The following is a 26,352-nucleotide window of genomic DNA, read 5'->3' on the forward strand; positions in this document are numbered from 1 at the left end:
TTCTAGCCTGAATGCCAAGTAATCCTTTGAGTCAACACAGATAACTCTGCTCAGAAGAAACTGGCCAACAGTGGACAGGAGGACAGGATCAGGTGTGTGTCCTCTGAAGCAGAGGACCACAAGCTGCCCAAGGACCCAGGCCCCATGTTCCGGGAGGGGGCCCAAGAAGAGACAGGAGGAGCAGTCTAGATTTGAATCCCTCCCCAGTTGCTCCCCTCTCCCCTCAGCCCACATGCCCAGAGAGCTCAGGCAGAAGCAAGAAATCCATCAACCCTACAACACAAAGGCCATCCCAGTGGGAGTCTGATCCTTGGGACCCTTTGAAGCCACTGCAAATCCTAACATCCCAAGAAAGAACACAGGCCTGTCCACACTGACCCCTTTCCCCATCCAAATGGTATTCCGTCCCTAAGAGGCAAGAACTCCATCTGGTCTAGGCTTAAATACCCAAAGGTCAGTAAGAGGCCAACAGTTCCTGATATGGCTGAGGGTGAAGATGAGGGTGGGCCAGATCCCTCCCACCCCATTCTGACCTCCTACAGGTGGTTCTTCCTCCTCTTGAGTTCACTGCTCCTGCCTAGCCTAGAGACCACCTCCAACACCCAGCTCTCAGGGACGTCTCTCCCAACTTCCCCCCACCATAATTCTTCAATCATGACAGCACCCATGCCATCAGGGCCCCTGAGCACTGAGCTGGAGCCACCCCAAAGCTGTGTCATTATGAACATTATGGACAAGTGAGGATGGGGAAGACCTTGCAGGTTTAGCAAGAGGTGAAAGGTGAGGGGGCCCAATGGGCAAATCAATGGGTTCTGTGCAGGTCTCTGAGGTAGCCGACCTGGCTTTGCATGGAGGGCAGAAAGAAATAAAGATGGTGGCCAAGGCCTCTAAGGCCAGAGATGCAAAAATGGCCCTGAATGGCCAAGGCTCCCACCAGGCTCTCCCTCCTCCTTTCTTAAATCTCAGTCCACAAAAGGGCTCTAGGCTGACTCTGTGGGGCTCTGTTCTCCACACTGAATACCAACCCTCACCAGAAGCCATTTAGATTCCAGGGCCATGAGATAGAGCCGACCTTCCACACTCACCCTTCCAGCAAGATCAAGGGCGCCTCTGTCCTCTCAAGGACTTCCTGGCCTACCATCTATCTGGGAGTGAGGCTCCTGCCTCCACCCAGTCCCAAGTCTCACTTCCCCCTCCCCCCACTTTCGTTCTGGCCACTAGGAAGAGAGGAAGCCCTAGCACCTTCCATTCTGTCCTCAGTGGGTAGTGCCCAAGTTGAAGTTTACCCGCATAGCCAGGCCATTGGGTTCATGGATAAACCACTTGCCTCAGAGGCTCCAGATGAACCTAAAATGGCACCCAAGATTGGGAGGGAGTGTTACATAATGGTCAGGTGAGTAGGCCCTGGTGTCAGAGTGCCATTTCGTACGAGCAGTTTGAGAATATACAAGCCACTGACCTATAGTAGATAAGCCACATGTGCTGGTCATACAAGGCAATACCAAAGGTACTTCCTTCCTCCTAGGAATTTTGTAAAGATTCCATGTCAAATCACTCAGCATGGTGCCTGGAATAGAGTAAGCATTGGCAAAGGTTAGCTAGTATTACTTTTATTATCTCCTACCTCTTAACTTAACGATTGAAATTCCTATAACTGGAAGCAAAGCCTTCTATTCTACAGTTGAGGATAAGGCTTCACTGTCGATGCCCTGAGGTAACACAGTGTCTTATGTTTATACCAAAAGTGTAAGTGACTGACACCCTTGACTGAAAGATGATAGAGCCCTCACCCTGGCTGGCCAGGCAGGTAAAACATCTGGGGAGTGATGGGGATAAAAGGAAGTTGTTGCCTCCCCACAAGGCTTCAGAACCAGAATCTCTCAATGTATCCCATACCCCTTTGCCCCCATGGACAAGTGTGCCAACCTGCAGAGTCCCTGTGTCAGCACGCTGACAGCCACTTTTGCCCCTGCCAGCCAGGCTACAAGCTGCAGAGCAACAGCCACTCTTGCCTTCCAACCAGTGAGAGAGGGAAGCTGATGGCAGGACAGCTGCTCAGCCACAGGGCCACTGTGGAGTCAGCTCTACACAAAGCCCTCAGGCTCTACCACCACCCGAGTCCCTCTTGGACTCCTTGCCACAGTCCACACTGAAGCTACACAATTCAAGGGGCTGGGCCCCCATGGCAGGGGCCGGGTCCAGGCCCCAGACTCCCAGTCACCAGCTGAGGGCACAGCCATTTTCCCTCCACCCCTCCTGGCTCCTTACCCATCTCCCCTATGGATGCCAGCACCCCCTGCCCTGCTCTGGGGGCGGGGGGGTTCTCATGCTTTCCTCTTGCCTGAGAGTCCTCTGCCCTCCTGCCCCTGATGCCCTGCAGCATATCTCCTCTCATCTTTCTACCCTAACTAAGCCCCAGCAATCCTTCCCTTCATGCCTCAGTTTGGCCCGCCCCAGCCTTCCCCACCCTGGATGTGAGCTGGGAGGCAGAGGGTCGACTTGAGTGTCAACTGCATAGTTTTCCTTCCACATGAATGTGCCTGACCCTCCTAAGTCTGTCCTGCACACATCTCTTCCACATACGGTGTGTTGGGGGGAGGTGTGTGTGTTGTTGGCGTGGCCTTTCCATCCACTGTTCAAGAAAACTGCTTCGAGCCAGCACCTCCCTCTCTCTGCTCCATGCACGTGACAATAGCCGTGGGCATTCCTTGACTCAGGCAGGCGGACAGGGCAGAGCTGAAAGCACTGCTTGAGGAGTCACTGTGATCTTGGGCAAAATATTTCACTCCGTGTGACTTTGTTTCCTCACAGGACTGGTCTGTTCTGCCTTGATGTCTATGAATGATCTACTCTCTTGCCTTCTACTCCTTCTACTCTCCTTCCCCACTATTTTCAAAAAACCCCGGCGCCCTGTCCTTGGCCCAGCTGTAAGGAAACTACTGTCTTGTTGAATGTAACTAAAGCTTATCCTGTGAGGTCCCTAATGGAAAGAGAGCCCCAAGATGGGAAGGGGCAGCTAGATCCCAAAGCACTCACTCCTCCTCCCTCCGTGGTTCCCCTCACCAACACTGCCAGTCACCACCCCCTTACCCCACCCCCCTTTCTTTCTGAGTAACACAGATGGGACAAGAATGCACTCTTTGAATAAAAATTTATTAGTGTCTTGGTGGAAAAAAAGGGAACTAGAACACAGACTATTATACAAGTCAATCATCTGAGGTCCAAATGCAGCCTCACCCATAAACTCCTCATGTGGAAGGAAGGGATGGTGCAGGATACAGTGGAGCTGCCTTGCTGTTAGCAAGCAAAGCACATTGTCAGTATATTTAAAGAGTCCTTTACTGAAGGACTGGAGTTCAGGCTCGAAAGTCCACCCAAAGCTCCAGGGGTGGGAGATTTGGAACTGGAATCTCCAGCCTCTGAACTTGCCCTTTGGGCCATCTGCAGGTGGGAGGCCTGCAACCCTAGATTCCATACACTCACACAATGGTTAACTTCCCCAAGGTTAGAAAAGGCATTCTGTCTGCGGCTTCTCCTTCCTGCCCATCCCGTCTCCTTTTCAACAGCTTCTTGGCCCTTTTTAACCCTTTCCTATCTTCCCAAAGCCCCGCTCCTCTTGTGTTTTGTCTCCTGTAGGTCATTCTTTCATCTAGCAGTCCTGCTCCTTGATGGAGAAGGGGGAGGGGCCCTTCAGATCTTAAGATGGGGGAGGAGAGGGCCAGACTCCCCAAGGGCACTGTGGCTTCAGGTTAATGCATCTGAAATACACCATACCTCGCAAAAAATAACATCCTGCATTTATTGTACTAAAGTAACATGTCTACTTCTGTGACCGCCAGCCTCCCAGATGGCCCCAGTGATCCCTGCTTCCTGGCATTCCCCTCCATATTGCCAGTCCCCTCCCACAATGTATCAGGATTGGTCCATGTGACCAACTGAATATGGCACAAGTGATACTACGTCACCTCCAAGGCTAGGTGATAAAATGTATTTTGGATTTTCTGTACAATGTTGTGCCTACAGCCAAAACACTGCATTTATACACCTAAAACGTTTTTAGAAAGATACTTGGGGCTCAGCCTTGCTCTGTCTTAGATTCCTCTGGGGAAAGCCAGCTGCCATGTGATGTGGAGAGTCAAGTGTCCTGTGAAGAGGGCCATGTGTCAAGGGACTGAGGCCTCCTGCTCACAACCGTGTGAGTGACCCATCTTGGAAGCAGACCCTCCAGGCCCCCTCAAACCTTCAAGTGACTGCAGCCCGGGCCAACACCTTGAAGGAAGCCTTGTGAGAGACCCTGAGCAAAATCAGCGGTCTAAGCTCTTCTGATTTCCTCAGGAAGTGTGTGAAATAATACGTTTGTCATTTTAAAGCGCTACATGTGTGACTTGTGACATAACAACAGACAACGAACACATATTCTCAACCTGGGATTTCATCACAAATGACCTGCATCTTAGCACCATAGCCTCAATTTTTGCCAAGCTGGCAAAAAAAAAAAAGGAATCGGTGACTTATGGCAGGAAAAGCCTGACAAGCCACAGAATGGCATGGCTCTACACTCCTGCATAGGCTCTTCCACGAGAGCCCCGAACCCAGACACTCCCTGAGCAGCCAGTACCAGGAGCCCACATCTCCGCGTTGGCCCTTCTAGAAGTCTAAAGAGTGATGTTCAAAGACAGGCAGGCGTCCCCTTTCTTTCCTGTTTAAGGTCAAAATAAAGGATGCAGCAAACCCACCCTGGTCTGTAACCCCACCCCCACTGGGTCCTTCTCCAAGCAGCACAGCCAGTGGCAGCACCGGCAGAAATTCCAAAATGCACTGCTACACTCGGGCCTACCTACTTCCTCTGCTTTCTCTCCATCCTCCTGCCCCCACATCAAAACTTTGAAGACTTCCTTCTCTCCCTGCTTCTGCCCTTTGCCCCTTCTCAGTTAATGAGAAACAAAATTCAATGGAGGGGATGAACTGAGACAGCGGGACATCAGGTGTCTCCAGACATAAGCTCCCCAGGGTTGACAGAATCCTGCCTGGCCTAAGCTTATATCCAAGGGCAACAAGTTCTTCTTTAACTGCACGGGTTACAGATGCCACTGAAGCCAAGTCCCAGCATCATCTTCAGGATCCATGACCTCATCCTTTTAATCTAGTCTGTCTCAGCAGCAGCCATCTGGTCACAATTATAATTTCAAATACATATATTTTGTATTAAAGTGATTTAATAACATTACAGAAATTTCACTTACCAGGGAAACATTTTTAAAATCACCCACAGCCCTCTAATAAGTCAGTTGTGTTAGATTGTTCTCCTGTTTTCTATTTTTGTGAACATAGTGTCCCTACAATCTCGTAGCTCCTTTCCTTTATTTCCTTTATTCAACCCTCTCGACCTATATTTGGGGACCCATACATAGAGCAGATGTGGACTTGGCTCTTTACTGGCTCACATTAGCTAAGGGAAAGGGGAACAAAATAGATGATTGAAGGACTAGAAATAACCAGCTTGCCAGATTTGCCAGGGACTCGGCCCGTTTTAGGATTGGAAGCCCCCTGTCCTGGGAAACCCCTCAGTCTCAGAAAAACCAGGATGATTTCGAAAAGGTCACCCTTTAGAAACAAGTCCTCCGCATTAAACCAGTTTAGAGTTCAGAATTCCATTTTAATTTATCTATTGCTTTTAGCTATACCTCTCTGCCTTTCTTTTTAAAAATTTTTCGTTTTTAGTGGTCATTCTAGGGCAGTTGTTCTTAAACTTTACATCCTTAAAAAATCATTGAGAACCCCAAAGAGCTTTTGTCCGAGCAGGTTGTATGTATTCACATTCACTGTATAAAAAAGTAAAGCTCAGAAAATTTGAAAACACAAGGATACATAAGCACACATTCCATTAGTTGCGAGGGGACGATGTCATCACACCCCACATAGCCCCTGTCCACTCCCGGGTACACTCATGCGACAAAGACAGAAAAATCAGAAATAATATCTGAGAATTGCTAGGAAAATAATTTTGATATCATAACCCTCCTGGAAGGATCTCAGGGACCCCCAGAGCTCCCCAGACCACAGGTAGAAAACCACCACTCTGGAGAAAACTGCATCCTTTATTTCTGAATCTTTTCAGACTTAATATTGGATGAAGAAACTTGGTAACCATATGAGTACCCTCATCTTTTATGCTACGATTCCCGTGTATGTTACATCTGCACATAATACTATTTTTTTTCTTTAAACAGGCATATTTATTTTTAAAACATTAAGAAAACATATATTTTATATTTACCTACAGATTTACCATTTCCCTTTATCCACCCAGCCACTCTGTCCCTCCATCGGGATTCCTTTGCCTTCGGCCTGAAGAACTTGAGCATCTCTCATAATGCAGGTCTACTGAAAAAAAATTCTCTAAGTTTTCTTTTTTCTGAAGGTGATTGAAGGTGATCTTCATTCCTGAAGAATATTTTCACTGGAAAAACAACGCTGAGCTGATTTTTCTTTCCAGCGTTTTAAGGATGTTGTTCTACTGCCTTCTGGTCTGTGCTGTGTTTGATGAGAAAGCAGCGATACTGAAAACGTTGCTCCGTGTTTGCGGTGTGTTCTGGGGCCTTTGAGACTTGCTTTTTATCTCTGACTTTCAGCAATGGGACTCAGATGGATCTACGTGTGCTTTTTTGTTTATTTCCCATTCTGTCTGAGGTGCTGAGCTTCTTGAACCTGAACATAGATGCCTTTTGTATTTCTTCGAATATTTTTTCTGCCTCATTCTCTTCTCTCCTTCTGGGACTCTAAGAAGAAACTGATTAGAGTTTGTTTTTTTTTTTATATTGCCCCACAGGTCCCTGAGTTTCTGCTCATTAAAAAAAAAAAAAAGAAATTCTTCCTCTCTTTTTCAGATTAAATAATTTCTGTTTATCTATCTTCAAGGTTACTGACTTTTTCTTCTGCTATCTCCATTCTTCTATTAAGTCTCTCCAGTGATTTTTTTTTTAATTCCATATATTGCATCCTTTAGTTCTAGAGTTTAGATTTGGTTCTTTTTTAACATTCTTATTTCTCTGCTTATGTTCCTATTTGTTTTTCTTTCATATGAGCATATTTTTCTTTGCATCTTTCTGTGCTAAAATTCTTGGGTACTGAATCCAACATCTGGGTCATCTTGGGGGATGGGCACTGTTGTCTTTTCTCTTGAGCATGGTTTGTGTTTTTGTTTCTTTATTTTTGGAATAATTTTGGATTGTATCCTATATGATGATTGATATGTTATAAAGACCATGGATTCTGGCCCTGGCCATGTGGCTCAGTTGGTCGGAACATTGTCCCATATACCAAAAAAGGTTGCAATTTCGATCCCCAGTCGGGGTGCATGCCTGGATGATGGGTTCTATCCCCATTTAGGGTGTATACTCTCTGTCTCTCTCTCTGTCTCTCTCTGTCTCTCTCTCTCTCTCTCCTTCCCTCCCTCCCTCCTTAAAAATCAATAAATAAATCCTCAGGTGAGCATTAAAAAAAAAAAAAAAAGACTATGGATTCTGTGTTGTTCCTCCAAAGAGTATACTGCCTTTTTTTTCAATTAGGCAGTTAACTTGGCTTATCTCAAACTGCAAACTGTCTTGAGAAGAGCAATAGCTCAAACTGAAGTTACATTCTTTTAGTCTTAACTAGGCTGCCTGGAGTCTGCCCCATGTACTCACTGTTCAGAGGAACAGGGTAGAAATATCTGAGACACTCAAGTGGCTTACAACCTGATTATGATCCAGGCATCACACAACAAGAGAACAGCCATGTGTAGAGCCTGGAGCTCAGGGAGGTGGTACAGGCTCAGTGCATTAGCCCCCACAACCTGTCCCAGCACCAACCTGTGCCTCCACACAGATCAAGCTGAGCAAAGGCCTTTCATGATGATAAAATTAAGAAAAGAGTGCTAGCTCCCACCCAGACTTGCTCCCCTCCCCAAGGCTCCAGAGCCTAATCACCAAGTCCTCATTCTCCCCTCTCCCCTCTCCCAGGCATGGACAGTGTGCCATCCCAAGCAGGGCCAGCCCTGAAGAGCTCGGGTGCCTGCATCTCTGCCATAATTACTTGGGCAGCTACCTCTGCTTCTAACCCCAGGCTACAAACTGCAAAGCAATGGCCACTTCTGTCTTTCTGCCAGCTAGGGAGGAGGCCCCGGGGCAGGAGAGGTGCTCCTAAAAGCCAGGCGGGGGCACAGCTCCCCAGCCCATCCCCTCATGGGCCTGCCGTGATCAGCTACACACAAACCAGTGGGCTCCTTCTCCAGGCCCAAGTCCCTGGAGGCCTTCTCTCCTGACCCTAACACTCTCTGTAGCTGCGCCCCCTGGGTGGGACCAGGACAGGCCCTCATATTCAAAGTGTCAGATTCCTAAAAGCAGAGACCACATCCAGGACCTGGGCTGCTCCAGACACCAGCGGTAGGCACTGTCTCTTCACCCCCTTGGCTCCCTGACCTCTTTCACACTAGGCCTCCACCCAGCACTTTAACCTTTGTCCATTTAGGGTGACCAACTGTTCTGATTCACCCAGAACTTTCTCACATCCCCCAAAAGCCCTCAGTCCCATACAAACCAGAACAGTTGTCCCTGCCTGCCCTGGAGTTGTCTTTTAAGGTCTTTCTCTTCCTTTCCTACAGAACAGTACCAAGAAAGATGGGCTAGCCCAGGTACCCCCACGAGTCCTGGAGCACAAGCTCAGGAGCAGAGTACAATCCTGCCCATCGGACTGTCAGAGAACAGGGAATGATGCTCTGAAGGGAGACTAGGGCTGGATCCCCAGCCCTGATGGGAGCCTTAGCTATTGGCTGTTCCCACCACATGGGTCTTGGACTGGTACCGTCGATCACCCCATGGGTGTGTCTCCGCCTTTGCAGGTGCTCCAGATGACCCTGAGAGCTGGATGAAAGGGAATGCATCAGTGGTCTCTGGGGAGGGGAGAAGCCCAGACAGAGGGTCCTGCTGCTCAAAAGATGCAGATGGGAGACTATCCCCAGGGGCGGCACAGGGTCGATTTCACCCCAAGACTGTACCTGGGGAACTGTGTCTCTCCTGAGTATCACTCTCCTGCCACCCCTCGGAGCCACGGACTGTGGCTCTCCTGAGCCTTAGCCTGCAGAAAACAAAGATCCAGAAGGTACCCTGCTTGGATTTGTAACTTGCTGCATGTGTGAGGAGCCATATTACCACATGCAAAGTGGAGAAAGCAACAGATTCTTCTATGAGAAGTATGTGTGTATGTGTGTCTAGAATATAAGCCCAAATGGAATGTAAGGATTTCCATACATTCTACACCTAGAACACCTGACACATAGTAGGCGTTTGTTGAATGAATGAATATGTGTGCACATGTACATGTCTCAGTGTCTGATTGGTAAGTTCTCCTTAGACCTGGGAGAGTAAAGGGAGGTCGGGGGGATGGAGCTCACACTGAAAACAGATTTTGTTTTGTTTTGTTTTTTTGTGAAGCCAGCAATGCTGTTGCCAACGGGAAGAATGAGGCACAATACTATTCCACCACATCTGTTTTCCTCACTCCAAGCACGTTGCAGATTTCTTCCACAATCCTTCCTGTTCTCTGCTTTGAGGACTCCCGCCTTCTCTGCCAGCCAATCTGAGCCATGGAGGTGGGTGGGGGGCGGGGCTGTCCGGTAAAGGTAGGAGGGTTCATTTGGGGATGTCCCCCAGCCTCTTTTTCATGCTGAGTTCTTATGGCTGGAGGACAGACCTCAGAACTCCAGGACAAGCCTATCCCGCCCCTGCCTTTCAGACCCAAATACATTGAGATGACATTTTTCCAAGTACTGAAGAAGGAGGGAGGCTCTGGGTTTGGTGGAGAGGGAAGAAACAGGGATATTGGTGAGCGTGTGTCTTATGGGTGAGTGCAGGGGAGTACTGTTGTGTTGCTCGTGGCAGCGTGGTGACTGAGGCACTGGGCACAGAGCTGCTGGAGGCTGTTCCAGGTAACCAGGGCTCAGACTGGGGTAGTGGTCACAACAACTGGTGATAGTGGGTGAGCTAATGGCGTGGGAGGTCTCTGGCAGCACAGTCACCATACTGAAGTGGCTGCAAGCACCATTCTCCAGGATGACCATAGAGCTTATCCAAACCAGGATAACTTTGAAAGGGAGAGGCATGTAAATAACTACACCAGGATGACCAGTGTAAACTGGGATTGTTCCAACCCAACTGAGACATGTGCTCTCCCAATAGATGATTCTAAAAACTGTTCTGGGAGATTAGGTGGCGTTAGTCCACCAAAGCAACAAAGAGTGGCGGCATTAATGCCCTAGTGGGTAAGGCACTAACGAAACCTATCAGAGCCTTTCGGGGAGGTGACAACAACAACAAAGTGAATCGGTGTTGAGTGACTCAGGGTGGGCGGCAATATATGCAAGTCGCCAGCATAGCCAGGGCTGCTAGGCAGTGAGATGGCAGAACGATGAAGGTGTAGCTGTAGTGAAGCATGACCAGAGAAACAAAGAACATAGCATGGGGGTCCTAACCTTTATGATCTAGTGGCTGGTTCAGCATCCTTCCTCCCAGGACAGATCCCTGGGGGCTCATGCAACGGCCCCTCTCATTCGTGGGCTATACCCAGCAGGCCCTGGCTTTTTCCTTGCAGGCCTGAATAAAAGGCTTCCTCTTCTGGGGTTGCATTGCCTCCTCCCTCAACTGGCAAGAAGTGGTTCAACCTGGACTTCTAAGGACCATGGGCCAAGCAGTCCACAGTCAGCCACCTTACATGCTCCGACATCATTGCCTGGAGACATTGCATCAGGACCCGAGACACTGGCTGTATCTCCACGTTTCCAACTCAGGGCAAGGTGGAACAGTACACACCAGGAACTGCGGAGGAGTCCACAGAGGTGAATTCCACTACCTTCACCAAAGTCTTTCTTTCTCTCACCTTGGGTCCTCATGCCTCCACGTGGCCATCGCTCTTCTCCCCGGAGCACCTGCCCTAGGAAGGAAGGGCAGAGATAGAGAGCCAGGAGCATAAAGAAATGGAAGTAGAGGCTTTGAGAGAGAGAATTTTTCTTTAAACAGGCAGATGGCATGGTCCCCAGAGAACTTTCTTCAACTCCTCCTTCAAGTCAACTCTGATTGTTGGTGGGTAAGAGGTCTTCCTGGTCTCAGAAATATCAAGCCTCAATTGGGGTAAAAACTTGCTGCGATATTTCGGTCACCCCTATGCCAGACCACAAGTGATATCTAGAGGGGTTTTTTTTAGGTCATGTTGCTAATTACTGCATTTCCAATAACTTTCAGCTCCTCCTGCTTCTGGAGCCTTCCCCAGACAGAGCCCCAGTGCCTCAGCTGGGCCAAGCCCCCTCACTCACCCTGGAGTGAGGGGACCTGACTCCCAATTGTAGCTGAAAGACAGAATGTGTCCCATAGTACACTTGTTAGCTTTCTCTTTTCTTTTGTACATTTTAAGCCTCTCAGACCTGCCCTCTAAAATCCTATATAATGAAATTCTGGTACTTGGTTTTAAAAAGCAAGCCTCACAAATGCTAACAAAATGAATCTGAGCAAGATGAGAACAGAACATACTCCCTCTTAGCATAGCATTGCAGAAAATCAGACATGATTCTGCTCATACAGTTGATTTTGATAAAGCGGTGAATCAAAAATATTCAATCTCACTGGTGTGGAAATACATAATTCTGTTCCATGTTATATTTATATCATCTTTGGAGTATAATTTATACAAAGGAATTTTTAAAGACATTCAGACTTCAGAGATGATTGCTGTATGACCAGTGCAACGTAGTCTATAAAATGTAAAAGCCTGCCGGTCTGGTTGGTCGTTGATAACTTTTACTCATAGAAAAAATTTTTAATTAACCGTTTGCTTTCCAGAAAGCACAAATACCTGTGAGATTGTTGTCTGTCTGTTAGACCAGACGAATACCTTTGGGACTCTCTTCCTACTTTCAAGCATCAAGATAAAATCCCATTACTCTGATTTTTTTTTTCAAAAAGCGTAAGAGTCTGCAATTGTTTAATTAACAGAAGGAATCCCTGCTCTGTGATCTACCAGGAAAGATAGAAACCAGCCTTGTGGAAAGAGCTGGAAAAGGAAAGCGGGAAACAGAGAACAAATCAATGATTGTTAGATGGGGGCTGGGGAGGAGGAAATGGGCAAAAAAGGAGAAAGGGATTCAGAAGTACAAATTGCCAGTTACAAAAACAGTCAAGGGGATGCGAAGTGCAGCATAGGAAATCCGGTCAACAGCACTGTAATCACTGTGTGTGGTGTCGGATGGGCACTAGACTTACTGGGAGATCACTTTGTAAGGCATATAAATGTGTGGTCACTGTATTGTGCACCTGAAACTAATATAATATTGTAGGTCAACTGTAATTGAAAATTAAGTTTTAAAAAAAGAGAGAGAAGCAGTAAGACCCTGAGTTCAGTTCACTCGGGATTTGGAATTGGGCCGTGGCCTGCAGCAGCCCTCCCCTGGGGCCCTGATCGTGATGTTTGGGGTCCTCGTGGCCACTGGTCCCTCTTACTTGAAAGACAATAAACATTCCAAAGCCCAATAGGAAACTGTCTTGTTGAGTCAGAGGCTCCCCAGGAAGAGGGAGCAATAAGATGTTCAAAGGAGAGCCAAACAGAGCCAAAGCTTGGATTAAGGAGGAAAGTGAAAAAGAGAGCACAAAAGCCTGGAGAAAGGGAGGAGAGCAAAGGAGGTGAGGGACAAATAAAAGCAGAGAAATGAGCCCTGGCCAGGTGGTTCAGTTGGTTGGAGCATTGGCTTGTGCACCAGGGTGTTGTGGATTTGACCCCCAGTAAGGGCCCACACCTAGGTTGTGGGTTCAGTCCCCAGTGCAGGTGCATGTGGGAGGCAACCAATCGATGTTTCTCTTTCTCTCTTTCTCTCTCTCTCTCCTCCCCCCTTCTTCTCTCTCTAAAATCAATAAACATATCCTCGGATGAGGATTTTTTTTAAAAAAGCAGAGTAACAAGAACAGGAACATACCAGGGACCAGGGACCTGAGCAGCATGCGTACACCCTGAGTAGAGATTACTTCATGGAATAGGGGTGACAGGGATTGCCCCCCAAGCTGTCCCTTGGACTAAGGATGGAAGGACAAGGCTCTAGGAAGGAGAGGACCCCAGAGGAATGGCACTTGGGAAGGAGCCTGGTCATTGGGAATGACCCAGAGAGAGCTGGAAGGAGCTGCTGGTTATTATTACAAGGTTACAAAATGTACAGAAGGATACTATTTTTAGTATATTTTGTATCCTTAAATTTTTCTATTTCTGTTATTAGATAGCTGGGTTTGCTGGGGGCCAGTGGAAGTGTTCTGCAGAAGAGGGGAAGAGGGAAAAGTCGGGTCCAAAGAGCAGGAGCAGACAAGCACTGGAAGTGACGGTGGGGCTGGATGAAGGTGGAGTAGAGGGCTCGTGCAAGGGGGAAGAGGGAAGACGCCAGCTGACAGGCTTTCTACCCATGCTTTCTACCCATGCTTTCCAGATTCAGCCACACACATTTCGCGACCCCGAATATGGGCAGGGCGCCTTATTAGCCATCGGTGATGGCAAGCCCAGGCCTAGTAGATCGTTCGCAAGTGCCCTGAAGGGTTCCCAGAGAGTCTCCTGAAAGAATTGTGGACCAAGAGCTCTGGAGTGGGTGAGGAGCCATTCTTAGCATGTGGAGGCCTCCATACCCCAAAGAACAGAAAGAGGAAAAGGGTAAGTAAAACTATGTGGCAAAGCCACCATGAGTTACAGCTCTGAGCCCCAGAGGTGTACAAAACTTCCAGATGAGACCTCAGTCCACACCCAGGACGTGACCCTGGGACCACCAGTGGTACAGAGTCACACTCCTTACCTGCCTGCTTTCCCACTCTTCCCCTGGCTTCCAGATCCCGGCCCCTGGACCGGGGGAGGGCGGGGTGCTCTGAGCTGATTCTGTGGGCACCAGCGCCCCCCAGTGGGAAGCCTCCTGATCAGAGGGAGTTTGTGTCCTTGGGGAACAGGCTGCTGCTGACCTCCCACACACCTGCCTCCTTTGTGGACCGGACCACCAGCCTCCACAAGAACTTCCTAGCCCCTTATCAGGCCATGGGTGAGTGTGTCTCCTGGAGAGGTGGCCTCTGTGCCCAACAATGGCCCGGGTATCTACCTGAAGAAGCAGGAGTCCGGGCCTGATCCAGGCCCTGTGCCAACCTGACCCTGCTAGATGAGCAGATTCCAGGGGCTGTGAGCAGGATGCAAAAGACTACCCAAGCGAGGGCCCCAGCCATGCTTGGTGAGGAGGGAGAGGGGGAGAGGAAGCTCAAGTTCAGAGGTCACAAATTTCCATTTCAACGAGAGGCAGGCAGGTAATATAAATGAGTGGACAGGTCAGGGAGGGAGAGGTATGGCTGATTAGAAGCAACATCCATAACACGCAAGGAGCCATCCCTACTATTTACTATTTTGTAAATAGTACAAAGGAGTCAAGAGTCAGTGCCCTCCCAACCCATGATCTCTGAGGGCCAGCGAGGTTTCGGAGTTTTTCCTCTCAAATTGTGGTGGCTGAGATATACCCAAGTTAGACAGTAGGTGGCGCTCAACCCAGAGACTTAGAAAAAGGAACCCGAGAATTACTAAACTCATTTCCAGTAACCTCCCACCTACCCCTGAGGGCCCTCTCCGGCCCCACCTCCTGTTTCCTGGCCTGGGCCAAGTCCTCTCCAAGGTCCCAGTTGTCCCACTCCAGAGGCCTGGTCTCAGAGCCCGGGAATTATTTCTGGGGAAGCCCCCACTCCACAAGCTGCCCAGGCAAGATGTGAGTGTGCCCTTAGAAAGGACTGGAGGAGAGGGAAAGGGTGGGGAGACGGGAGGCTGGGACCCCGGGGCTCCTGTACACCACACACAGAAACCCACACATGCACTCTCACTCACACACACACACTCAAAGCCACTTAAAGCAGACGGGAATTAGAAGTTGCCCTTAGTTTCTAGCAGCCTTCCTGGGGGATGGTCAGGCACCGTGCTCTGAGCCAGGAAACTAACATCTTCACTGTCCCTCACTTGTACCTCCATGTCTCCCTCAGATCCCAGGGTGGGGTTGGGATCTGCAGGAGCAGAAAGTAGCCCTCCACGTTGTATGAGACTCTCCAGGAAGATAAGCAATGGTGGAAAACTCACCGTGGAGCTCAGGCTGACTAGGAGGCTGAAGGAATTGGGGCGGAGAGGGGCAATAAGGCAGCAGGCAGAGGTGTCAGGCCTCAAGGGCTGTGGCCACAGCTGCTAATGCCTTTGCCAGGTCTCTCAGTCCCTTAACAGTGCCTGCCCCCACTCTCCCACAGGCCTCAGGCCACACTTATGTGGACTCATCTTGCCCTCACCCACTCACAGGTGGTGGCCACTTCTCTGGGGAGTCCTCCAGGCTTGCCCCACACAGGGTTCTGTGCTCTTGGCCCAGCAGCTACCCCAGCAGCTGACATTCCCCGGGTTCCAGGAGCCATACCTCAAAGGCCAAGAGAGCACCACTGTCATCGAGGCCCCGGAGGGCTTTGCTGTGAAGCTCGTGCTCCAGGACTCCGGCCTGGAGCTGTCCCAGAACTGTGAACGGGACTCTGTCACAGTGAGCTGGGGTCCTGGAGGGACTTCGGGGAGGCAGCCCCCTGGCCTGGAGCCTGGGGGCAGTGGGAGGTGGGTGGGCCCTGGCTCTGGGAGGGTGGATGAAAAGCCCAAGTCAGGGGCACAGGCTGGCTTCCCTGGGAGGCGAGGGTCTGCCCAAGTGTACAGCCTCCACCAGCAACCCTGTCCCTGGCCATGCTACCATCTTGGGTGTCCAAAGGGACACACAAATACTGCCAATCCCTAGAATAAAGAGCAAGGCCTCACACATGGGTCATTAAAAACACATCATCAAGCATTTTGCCAAGTGCCTGCTCTGTCAGGGCAGGAAGCTGGGCATGAACAGTAACAAAAGATTCGGTGACTGAGTTTACCTTAAAGTTCGTACCATAAGGGAATTACTCAGAATAAGGACACTTTAAAAACGTACTTTGTTATCTTTTGTTTTAAATTTTATTTATATCAAAATAATAGATGCAGTGTTTGTTCATTGGTTTGTTTTTAAATCAGAGTAGTACAAGGCTTATAATGGGAAACAGCGGTCTCCAGCTTTCCTCCTCACCCCATTCCACTCTCCTGGGGCAATTAGTCACAATTCATGCAGCTGTTTCATCTGGCATTTAGTTTCATATGTATCAGTCACACGCTTGTTCTGGTTGTGTGTGTGTGTGTGTGTGTGTGTGTGTGTGTGTTTGGGTTGGGTTTGTTTGGTTTGGTTTGGTTTTGGTTTTTTTGGTTGTTGTTTTGTCTTCTATTACATATTATCCATTAACTTTCAACTATAGAAGACAGAACTGGCTATTTTGCAGACCCTCACGCCTACATTTCCCCTCTCCCATCCTCCCAGCTTACCTATACTATTATTTGTAATTAAATCTATAGTCATTACTTACATTATTATGACTTTAAAATACTCACATCTGAGCACATGATGGACAATAATTATAGTTTGTTTTTTTCTCTAACTTTCGGTTTCCCAGGAGTCAATGATTACATTGAGTTCTTTGGAGCTTTCTGTTTGTTTTTGCTCTACTCTTTGGTTTGCTTAGTTCTGTGTAACTAATCTCCTCAAACTCTTAGCCACAGAGTAAATCTTTCAACACAGTCAAATACAAATCTCATCCGAGTCCTCCTGTTCATGGGCGACATTTCACCAAAAGATCTCTTGATGATTTATTTCTTCAGTCTGAAGTCTTCTCTGTCTAAGCCTTTGCCCTCTCTGGGGGTTCCCTTCTCCACCGTGCTGGGGATTCCCTCTACCTGTCCTGCATTAAAACTGAACCCCATCGTCATTCTCTTTCCGGGTTTTCTCTCTCATTTTTAAAGGAGCACTTTCTCCTTCAGAAAAGGCATGTGGGAGTCAGTTTTAGAGGATCTTGCACAACCCTAAATGTCTTCGTTCTGCCCTCACCGCTGGTCAGTTGTTTATCCGGCTTGCATTCTAAGTTGGAAGACATTTTCTCTCGGAATTTTGATGGCACTGTCTCCTTGTTCTAGTGTTGTTAAGTCTGACAGCGGTACAATTTCTGGTCCTTAGTTTTTTCTGTCTAGAGTTTCTGGAATTGCTTTTATTACCAGTATTCTGAACTTCATGACGTGCCTTGATGTGGTTCGCTTTTTACTCGTTTGGTACAGCCTTCTTTTAATCTAGAGACTCTTTTCACCCAGTCCTTCGATTCCAGGAATGTTCTTATATTATTTTTTAAATTATTTCCAGGCATCTACTCTCCTTATTTTCTCTTTCTGGAACTCCTATAATTTAGCTGTTGTATGTTCTGGACTGATTCTCTAGTTGTATTATTCATTCTCTTGTGTTTTCCATCTCTTTGTCCTTTTGTTCCACTTCCTGGGAGATTTCCTCATTTTAAATACCCACTTTAGTGGTTTTTTTCTTGACTTTTTTTTATGACTAAAGGCTCATTCTTATTTTCCAAATGTGCCTTTTTACAGAATATTGTTCTTATTTCACAGACAATACTCTTTTCCCTGTAGTGGGACTATTTTTTGATGCTGTTTCTGTTCCCTGTATTATCTCTACTTTGTCCAAGTTCTTTTTTACTCTTCATTTGTTTTGCCTCTGCTTCTCATGTGAGAGACTCTCCTACAATGTCTGATAATCCTTGGCTGTTCATTTATATTTAAAAAGGAAGTACTAGAATGATATTGGATACTCTGTGAAGACAGCTAAAATTTGTGGAACGACAAGTTTGAAAACAAGGCTATGAGCAAGGTGGACTAGGTGTGCTGTGGGGCCCTCCCAAATGTCGATGTGCAGAAGCATTTTCCTGGGGGATGGCCAACCTCAGAGGGGAGTCCTCTGGTCTCCTGATGGAGTTGCCCGCCTTCTGGTAGACAAGCAGAGGCATCTCACTGTTTGATATGTAGACTTTCACCCAATCCCTCTGTTTTCAGTTCTGGTCTCACTCCCATTGTCAAGTGTCCCAGGGAATCCCAAGTCTCTGGCTCACGCTCGGGTCTCCTGCCAGGCAGGGTGAGCCAGAGGGAGTCGCCTGGGTGCACAGGGTGGGCAAAAGGGTCTAGAATTCTGCGGTCTCCCTACACAGGCTTCTGTTAGCCCCCACCCCCTGCCCTGCTCATCCCCATCCTCGGTTATCCTCAGTTATCCTCGTTTCTGTGATAAGAACCTGTGTGCTTCATGTTGGCTTCCACCTCTGCAGAGTCAGACCCATAGTTTCCCCCTTTCCATCTCCAGTCCACCTTCCAAGATGTTACTGGCGTCTCTCATCTGCTGTCATCTCCTCTCACTGTTTTGTCCCTGATCATGTTGAAAGGAATTTGAGACTGGGAGAATGAAGGAATGAAGCACCCAGGAGGTGAATCCATATGAAAGACATAAATTAAATGGAAAACGAAGAAATTAGTAAAATGCACTGAGCAGTGAGCTGAGTGCCCAGAACAGAGATTAAGCATGAGACGTGGGCCAGGGGACTCCTTCCAAGAGGTGTCCTTGTGGGTTGGAGAGCCCACCGAGAGGAATCTGAGCAGGGGCAAGGCCATCAAAAGGGGTTTGAAACAGCGACACCTTCCTCAAAGAACATATAAGTTAAGCAACTATAGGCAGCATATCCGTACTGTGTACCCTTGTGTCCTTAGATTCCCACCCCTTGTGGGGATTTATTTACAGTTCAGCTGGAGGAGGGACACTCCAAAAAAGAGAACAGGAAAGGCCAGAAACCCCAGCTCAGTCTTTGCAGAGGGTCTCATTGCATCACAGATGTTGGCCCACGGGAAGTTACTCAGAAGTGGAAGGGGATGGGCTTGGAGGAAGCCAGAGGGAGGGGACTTACGTCTGTATTTTCATCAGTTCAAAGCTGCGGTGCTAGAAGCACCATGTGAGCCTCAGGGATTCCGTGGTCAGCAAAACAGATGTATTTCCCGCCTTCTTGGAACTTACAATCTAGTGGACTATTGGGGGAGCCCCAGGGGATCCCAAGGAACTTCTTTTTATTGATTTATTTTTCATTATAATTGACATATCGTATTATATTAGTTTCAGGCGTACAACATACTCAATATTTAGTCAGCTTACAAAGTGATCAGCACAATGAGTCTACTAGCCACCTGTCACCAAACACAGTTATTGTATGTTATTGACTCTATTCCCAAGGAGCCTTTCAAAAGCAGGCAAATATGGTAGGCTTTATGAGATAATTATAGAAGGCTGAAGAGATATGCAAGGTGTCTGGTCACATCTAGAAAAAACCTGGGAGTCAATAATGAACAGGAAGCTATGTGAGCAAGCTTCCACAGGGTGCAGCTTCCTGGCTCCACAGGCGTGCTGACCTGTCAGCGGGATGGAGTCCGTGCCCGTGAGTGCCCCTGGGACCACCTGGGGTGCAGATTCACCCCACACCTGCCTGCCCCCTCTGCTCCCCTTTCAGATCACAGCCAGTGGGATGGACGCAAGCCCGTTCTGTGGCCAGCAAGGCTCTGCACTGGGCGGCCCCCGAGGTCAGAGGGAGTTTGTGTCCTCAGGGAACCATTTGCAGCTGACTTTCCGTGCACCTGCCTCCTCTGGGAACAGGACAGCTGGCCTGCACAAGAGCTTCCTGGTCCTCTACCAAGCCGTGAGTGAGTGTCCATCCTGAGGATGCACTCTCTGCCCACAGCCATGATCCCTGGTATCTCGAAGCAATAAGCAGAAGCTTGAGTGATTGTTGAGGCTGGGGGTGCAGGGACGGACACCAGCACCCACCCCTTCCCTACCGTCTCCAGCCCCTGCTGGGGAGCTGCCCAGTTAAAGGCTCCAGCAGGTGTTCCCATGCTGATTTACTGACCCAGGGTTTGCGGATCATTTCATTTTTCATGAGAAGCCAAGTACAGATTTTAAGTGAAATTCCAAATTTTCAAATGCTAACTCAGAATTTTTTTTGAAAGGTAATATATGCACATGATAACAATTTCAAAAATATATATGTTAAAAGTAAGTCTTCCTCTGATCTCTGGCCCTTAGTCCACAACTACCTTGTCCAGAAACAACTCTTCTCCATTTCCTGGGTATTCTCCCAAAGACATTCTGTGCCACTGAAATATAATGGGGGGGGGGTGCTGCATAATATTCACAATGTTTTAAATTTGGCATTTTCCACTCAATGATACATCTTAAAGATCATTCCATATTCATGTGGCTAGCATTGCCTAGTTCTTTTTAATGACTATATAATATTTCTTTGATTGATACATCATAATATATTGAATTAGTCCTACACCGATAGATATTTTGCTGCCACAAGCAGTACTGCTATGGATAGCTTGTATATACACACAGGTGGCAAACACAAGACCCAAGGGCCGAGTCCGGCCCCGCACCTTGTTTCTACCCAGCGGCAGCGCTGAGCTCTCGCTTAACTGTTAAGGAGTAGTTACATTTATACAGTCCTAAAATTACACTCGGCCCTTTGAAGGCAACTGCGCAGCTGATGTGGCCCCTGGTGAAAATGAGTTTGACACCCCTGATATATACCTTAGAGCATGCATATGAGGGTGAATCCTTAGAAATGAAAATTCTAGGTGAAAAAAAATTGCAGTTTTAATTTTGACATTGCTAAATTCCCTTCACAGAGGTTTTGCGAATTCACACTCCCACTCAGCATGTCTGAAAATCCTGTTTCCCCGTATCCTACTCACCACAGTCGCTTTCAAACCTTTTTAGCATTGACAATCTGATCAGTGAAAAATAGTTCAAATGTTAGAGAAAAAAAAAAAAAGACTGCAGTTCAAACGAAATGTGGCCAGGAGCCAGAATCAGTCCCTGGGTTGCCATTTGCAATTCTGTTCTAGGTTCTAATGACCACTTTTTTCCTATAGGTGTGAACCATAGTCAGCCCCTCAGCCAGGTTAGTGGGGGCTCTGAGGCCACACACACACCTGGAGGCAACTCCTCCAAGATCCAGAACCACTGCCAGGAGCCCTATTATCAGGCGGTTCCGTCAGGTGAGTCCCCACCTGCTGAGGAAGTGCCTTCTACTTGCCTTACTCCCACCAAGAGGCCTGTGGCACCAACCCTTTTAGCCCCACCTCCCAATTCTGAGCCTGTTTCTTTGCTTCACCTCATTCACTCCTCAGGGATGCTCACCTGCACAGCCCAGGGCCCTGGGGAAGAGACACAGGACAGGGAGGAGGGGCATCCTCACTGTGTGCCGGGTAAGTAGTGACCTGCCAGTGCTGTGACAGTGGCCACTTTCCAAACAGGACTGAACTGCACGTGGGGCCTATGGACCAGGACGCAGGGGGTTAAAGGAAAGCCTTAGAATAGAAAGAGGAGATAAAAGCAGAAGGGAAGGAAGAAGAGGGAAACCAAAGAGGCCCAGAAAAGGAAAGGCAAGGAGCTGGTCCCTTATTCTTCGAAGGTCAAGATATAGCTGGGAAAGCAAAAGCATGAAGAAAGTTAATCAGATGGGGAAGTGAAGGAGACAGAGGGGCAGCATAGAAGTAAGAGAAAACCCTCTCTCAGTACGGAATGCTTCGGGGACGTACAGACAGGCACTCTGTCCTCCAAATATCTCCCTACCTAGATGCCACAGGTCCAGAAAGTCCACCATTTTTTGTTTAGTTTCTTTACTGAGATAAAATTCACCATTTTATAGCATACAATTTAGTAGTTTTTAGTGTATTTACAATATTGTGCAACCACTCCCACTAATCCTACAACATTCCCATCATCCCAAAAAGAAACCCAGTACCTCCAACTTTCCCCTCCTTCTTCCCCTGGCAACCACCAGCCTGCTTTCTGTCTCTGTGGATTTACTTACTCTGAACACTTCATATCAGTGGGATCATACCATATGTGTCCTTTAGCGTCTGGCTTCTTTCCTTCAGCATAACATCTTCAAGGTCCATCCACATTGTACCATGTATCAGTTCTTCATTCCGTTCATGATTGAATCGAATCCCACCGTGTGGATGAACCACATTTTGTTTACCATTCATTAGTTGATGGACATTTGGTTGCTTCCACTTTTTGCCTTTTATGATGGACAATGCGGGTATGAGCATTCACATACAAGTTTTTATCTGAACATATGTTTTCAGCTCTCTTGGGTGTATACCTAGCAGCGGAATTGCTGGGGCTGGCTTCTATCATAACTCTACAAGTATGTTTAACTTTTTAAGGAATTGCCAAACTGTTTTCCATAATGGTTACACCATTTTAAATTTGCATCAGCAGAATATGAAGATTCAAGTCCCATTTTTTGAAACCCAGTTTTTTGAATCAAAGCATTGCCTTTCTAACCCAATCTGGATGCACTTCTCAGATTTTACTCCTGGTCCACAGAGAGCTCTAGGGGCAGCCTGAACTAGTTGTTTGTAGGAGTTGGAGGACAAGCAGTAGCGGGAGATGTTAAAAATGAAGAAGTGGCAGAAAGGAGAGTCAAGAGGCACGGAAGGCAAATTCTGCTTGCTGCGCGAGTTTGCTCAGGGTGGTCCCACCAAGAGTCTAAAAAAGCAGCTTAAAATGGCTAAGGAGGCAGGAGGAAGAGCCCTTCACAGAGGTAGGTCTTTAATAAATGTAGCTTGATGCATGCTGGTTTCTCACCCTTACCTCTCCTCTCTTGCAGTCTGTGGACAGCCAGTCACCCCCATCACCCAAAACCAGGAGGCCCAGGGTTCTTCCAAAGCTAAGCTGGGCAACTTCCCATGGCAAGCCTTCACCAGTATCTATGGCCGTGGGGGTGGGGCTCTGCTGGGCAACAGATGGATCCTCACTGCGGCCCACACCATCTATCCCAAGGACAGCGTCTTCCTTGGGCAGAAGAGGAGTGTGGACGTGTTTCTGGGCCACACAAGCATAGATGAGATGATAAAACTGGGAAACCACCCCGTGCGCCGAGTGGTTGTACACCCGGACTACCATCAGAACGAGTCCTATAACTTCAACGGGGACATCGCCCTCCTGGAACTCCAGCACAGCGTCCCCCTTGGCCCCCACCTCCTCCCAGTCTGTCTGCCCGACAACGAGACCCTCTACCGCAGCGGTCTCATGGGATATGTCAGTGGGTTTGGCGTGGAGATGGGCTGGTTAACTACTGAGTTGAAATACTCAAGACTACCGGTCGCCCCCAGGGAGGCCTGTGAGGCCTGGCTCCAAGAGAAACAGAGGACTGACGTGTTTTCTGACAACATGTTCTGTGCTGGGGATAAGGCACGGCAGCAGAGTGTCTGCCAGGGGGACAGTGGTGGCGTCTATGTAGTGTGGGACGATCGTGCCCATCACTGGGTGGCCACAGGCATCGTATCCTGGGGCATTGGGTGTGGCAAAGGGTATGGCTTCTACACCAAAGTGCTCAACTACGTGGACTGGATCAAAGGTGTGATGGATGGGAAGGGCTGACCCTGGGCACACTGAGCCACGGCACCAGCACTGTGAGGCCCCGGACAGAAGAGGGTTGAAAGTGAAGACTGAGCCTTGTGGGTTGGGAGGGAGGGAAGCAGGGAATCTCTATTTCAGTCACAGTGTGAGAGAGAACTCCTCTGCTCAAGGCTGACCCCAGCCCAGACAGGAAGGGCGTCCCCCAGCCCCTTCTCCTCACCTTCTACCTTCCTGGGAGTTTGCACTATGCCCAGGAAAGCCCTGTACATCTCAGTGACTGTCACTTCAAACTTTATCTCCTGCTGACACAGCTTCATCTGTCTCTCCTGGGAGACAGCCAGCCTCTCACCCCCTGTTCAAGTGGTGTACGGGGGAAGTGGTCTTAATTGCATTTCATCCCTGAAACATGCTAAAGCCCCTTTAGTTGACCTTCAAATATTCAAACTCTCAGGCGCACCACCTACCACAACTCCCAGGTGCAATTACGGCAATGGCTCGGGTTTTGTTACATACTCCACATGCCAGGCAATTCGTGTACGTTATTTCTCTGACTCCTCACACCAAGTTTGCAAAGACTGTGCTATAACCCACACTTTAAATGAGGAAACTGAAGTTCAGAGAGATAAAGCGACTTGCCCAAATGTCACAGCTGATCCAGGACTGCAAAGGCCCTTTGCCTCTCAGTGCACCTTGACCCCTTTCAGGGGTCCTCAGGACCTGCTGGGTCACCCACTCCCCCTTCCCAGTCCCCACAGCCCTACAGATTCTCGCCCCCTGGGGATTCCTGCTGCAGTCAGGACGGGGACACCTGGCGCACACTTTCGTGGGGCCCTGTCCCCTGCAGACAGCACACCTCCTGGGCCCAACCCTGGGCTGGGTATTCCTGCAGACACTCCCGGTGCTGCTGGACACCCCAGGCCCTGCTCCACCTGAGATGACCAACGCTTTAACTTTTAGTGAGGACATGAGGGGATTTAGAGTAAAAGGCACAAATAAAATACACTTGCTCAAATAGAGCTAGAAAGTGAATAAAACAGAAGAGAGCAAATTTATTAGTATTAAAAATCAAGGGGGCTATATGGTTAAAGGTTAAATTTATATTTGAAAAATAGGACTCAAAGGTGTACATACATGGTTTTTCTATTTTATAAACCTGTACATAGTACAAAAGACTATTAAAAATAAAATATTCATCAAAGGTTGTTTTAAGTGGTATAATTCTGGCTGTTTTGTTTTCTCTTGTTCTTTATTTGCTAAATTTTATTTAATGAGCATGTATTAATTTTATTTTTTAATTTTTATTGTTGAAAAATTGACATGAGTTTCTCTCTACCAAGGCAAAAAATATATACCTACATCTATATGTCTATATTTATATATCTAGATATAGCTATAATTATAGATATGGCTACAAAGGAAGACCTACCATTACTTGGAGGGAGAAAATGTCTCCCCCAGAATCAGATCATAAGAGGAGTGAATAACACAATAGACAATATCTTCAAATACTGCTTTTAAAACAAGTACCTGCCCAATCTTTATATCGCTTTCTCTTCTTTCAGTTCTTAGTCTAGGTCAAGGGCATAAGACAAATGTGCAAGTCAAGGTTATCTTGAGTGGTTGGGCAGAGTGGAGGTTGGGCCAGGACTGAGCTGACAAGGTCCATGTTTGTCACTTGCCAGCCATGTTGCAATAACCCCAGGACAGAACTCAGAATCTGTGAGATGCGAGAGGAGAGCTGCAGCTGAGACTTACCTTCCCGAACTGCCCCCTCTTCCCTGTTACCTCTGCCGTCCTGCCCTGCCATGAGCGTGTGTGTGCGCACACACACACACACACACACACACGCTGCTGTCAGGATGCCAGTACAGTTTGCTAGACAAAAGTCCCCCCTTTCTCGTCTCCTGGTCTGCTCCTTATCCTTCTTTCACATCTTCGGTCTTTCCGAACCTGACAAGGCCACAGGTCAAGTGCTGGATCGGCCTGGCCACAAAATTCATTCCTCTGACTTGTAAGCCTGCCAGAGAAACCCTCCATGCCCTCGTTAACCTTGCAGCTTCCTCATGCCTCCTCCACACCTATATTCACTGATGGCCTGGTTGCTGCCTGATGGGGAACGGCCTGGTCTTCGAGAGTCCTTGCAAACCACTGCCTAGGAGAGTGCCTGGCACATTGAATAGGCGCCCATTAAGGATGAATGAGTGGGTGGGTAGGCGCAGGGATGGGGGAATTACTCTGATAAGGGAAACAGCAGGATTCACTACAGAGGCCTCAGAACTCAAGAGGCCTGTTCTGCAGCCTGAGCCTCCCTATGGAATACAGTGCTGTAAGGCATTTGAGCCGCAGAGAGGTGATGAAGAAAGGTTCCCACGGAGAGCAAACCTCAAAAACAGGACACTGTGTCCTCACAGACAGGAGAGACAAGAGCTCTCCTCCCTCCCAGGGGTCTGGCTTCCTCTCAGTCACTCTGGGTCCACAGCCACACCCTTGGCCTAGCCTGAGGCAATTGTGACCCTCGGGTTCAAACTCTTGACAAGATGCTGAAGAAAAGAGGGTTATGTCTACCCCCTCCCCAGCTACCCTTACTTCTCTAAGAGCCAAGTTCATTGGCAGGCCTGAGTTCATCGAGGTGGGCAGGAAGAATCTTAAAGCAAACTCTAGTGCAGCCGTAGGGTCACCCTGAAACAGCAACCCCTGTTCGATGTCTAGGTGGCATTGCTGAGTGAAGTGAGCCAGGATGCCAATGCAACCAAACTCCATTTTCCTCTTTCCACGCCTGCACTGCCTCTGTCACATCATCCTGGGCGTGGAAACCCTGGCTGTTCCTGGCCCAGGGCTGCTGGGTGACTAAGCGTAGGACAAACCGGGTTAATGGAAAAGGGCAGTGCAGAAAAGAGATGTCCTAGTCCTTCCTCCACCAGATCTCTGCTGAT

The 26,352-nt window shown here is 48.3% G+C and overlaps 2 protein-coding genes across 2 annotated transcripts in view; one reads left to right on the plus strand and one right to left on the minus strand.

Annotated features, from left to right (window-relative positions):
• CLSTN3 (calsyntenin 3) overlaps positions 1–15,227 on the minus strand; it is a 45,052-nt gene extending 29,825 nt beyond the window's left edge. The window contains exons 1-3 of the mRNA XM_045186871.3: positions 15,154–15,227; positions 10,912–10,965; positions 1,460–1,567 (exon numbers count right to left, since the gene is read on the minus strand). Coding sequence (XP_045042806.2) covers positions 1,460–1,567; positions 10,912–10,924 — 121 coding nt within the window. The 5' untranslated portion in view covers positions 10,925–10,965; positions 15,154–15,227. The remainder of the gene's footprint in view (positions 1–1,459; positions 1,568–10,911; positions 10,966–15,153) is intronic.
• On the plus strand, positions 14,677–24,628 carry C1RL (complement C1r subcomponent like). Its single transcript, XM_071221077.1, has 6 exons — positions 14,677–14,791; positions 15,364–15,592; positions 19,491–19,680; positions 20,917–21,042; positions 21,175–21,252; positions 22,668–24,628. Coding segments are annotated over exons 1-6 (1,398 nt in total). The 5' UTR covers positions 14,677–14,789; the 3' UTR covers positions 23,441–24,628.
• The last annotated feature ends 1,724 nt before the right edge of the window (positions 24,629–26,352 follow it).

This window comes from Desmodus rotundus, chromosome 3 (genome assembly GCF_022682495.2).
Source record: "Desmodus rotundus isolate HL8 chromosome 3, HLdesRot8A.1, whole genome shotgun sequence".
NCBI classification, from domain to species: domain Eukaryota; kingdom Metazoa; phylum Chordata; class Mammalia; order Chiroptera; family Phyllostomidae; genus Desmodus; species Desmodus rotundus.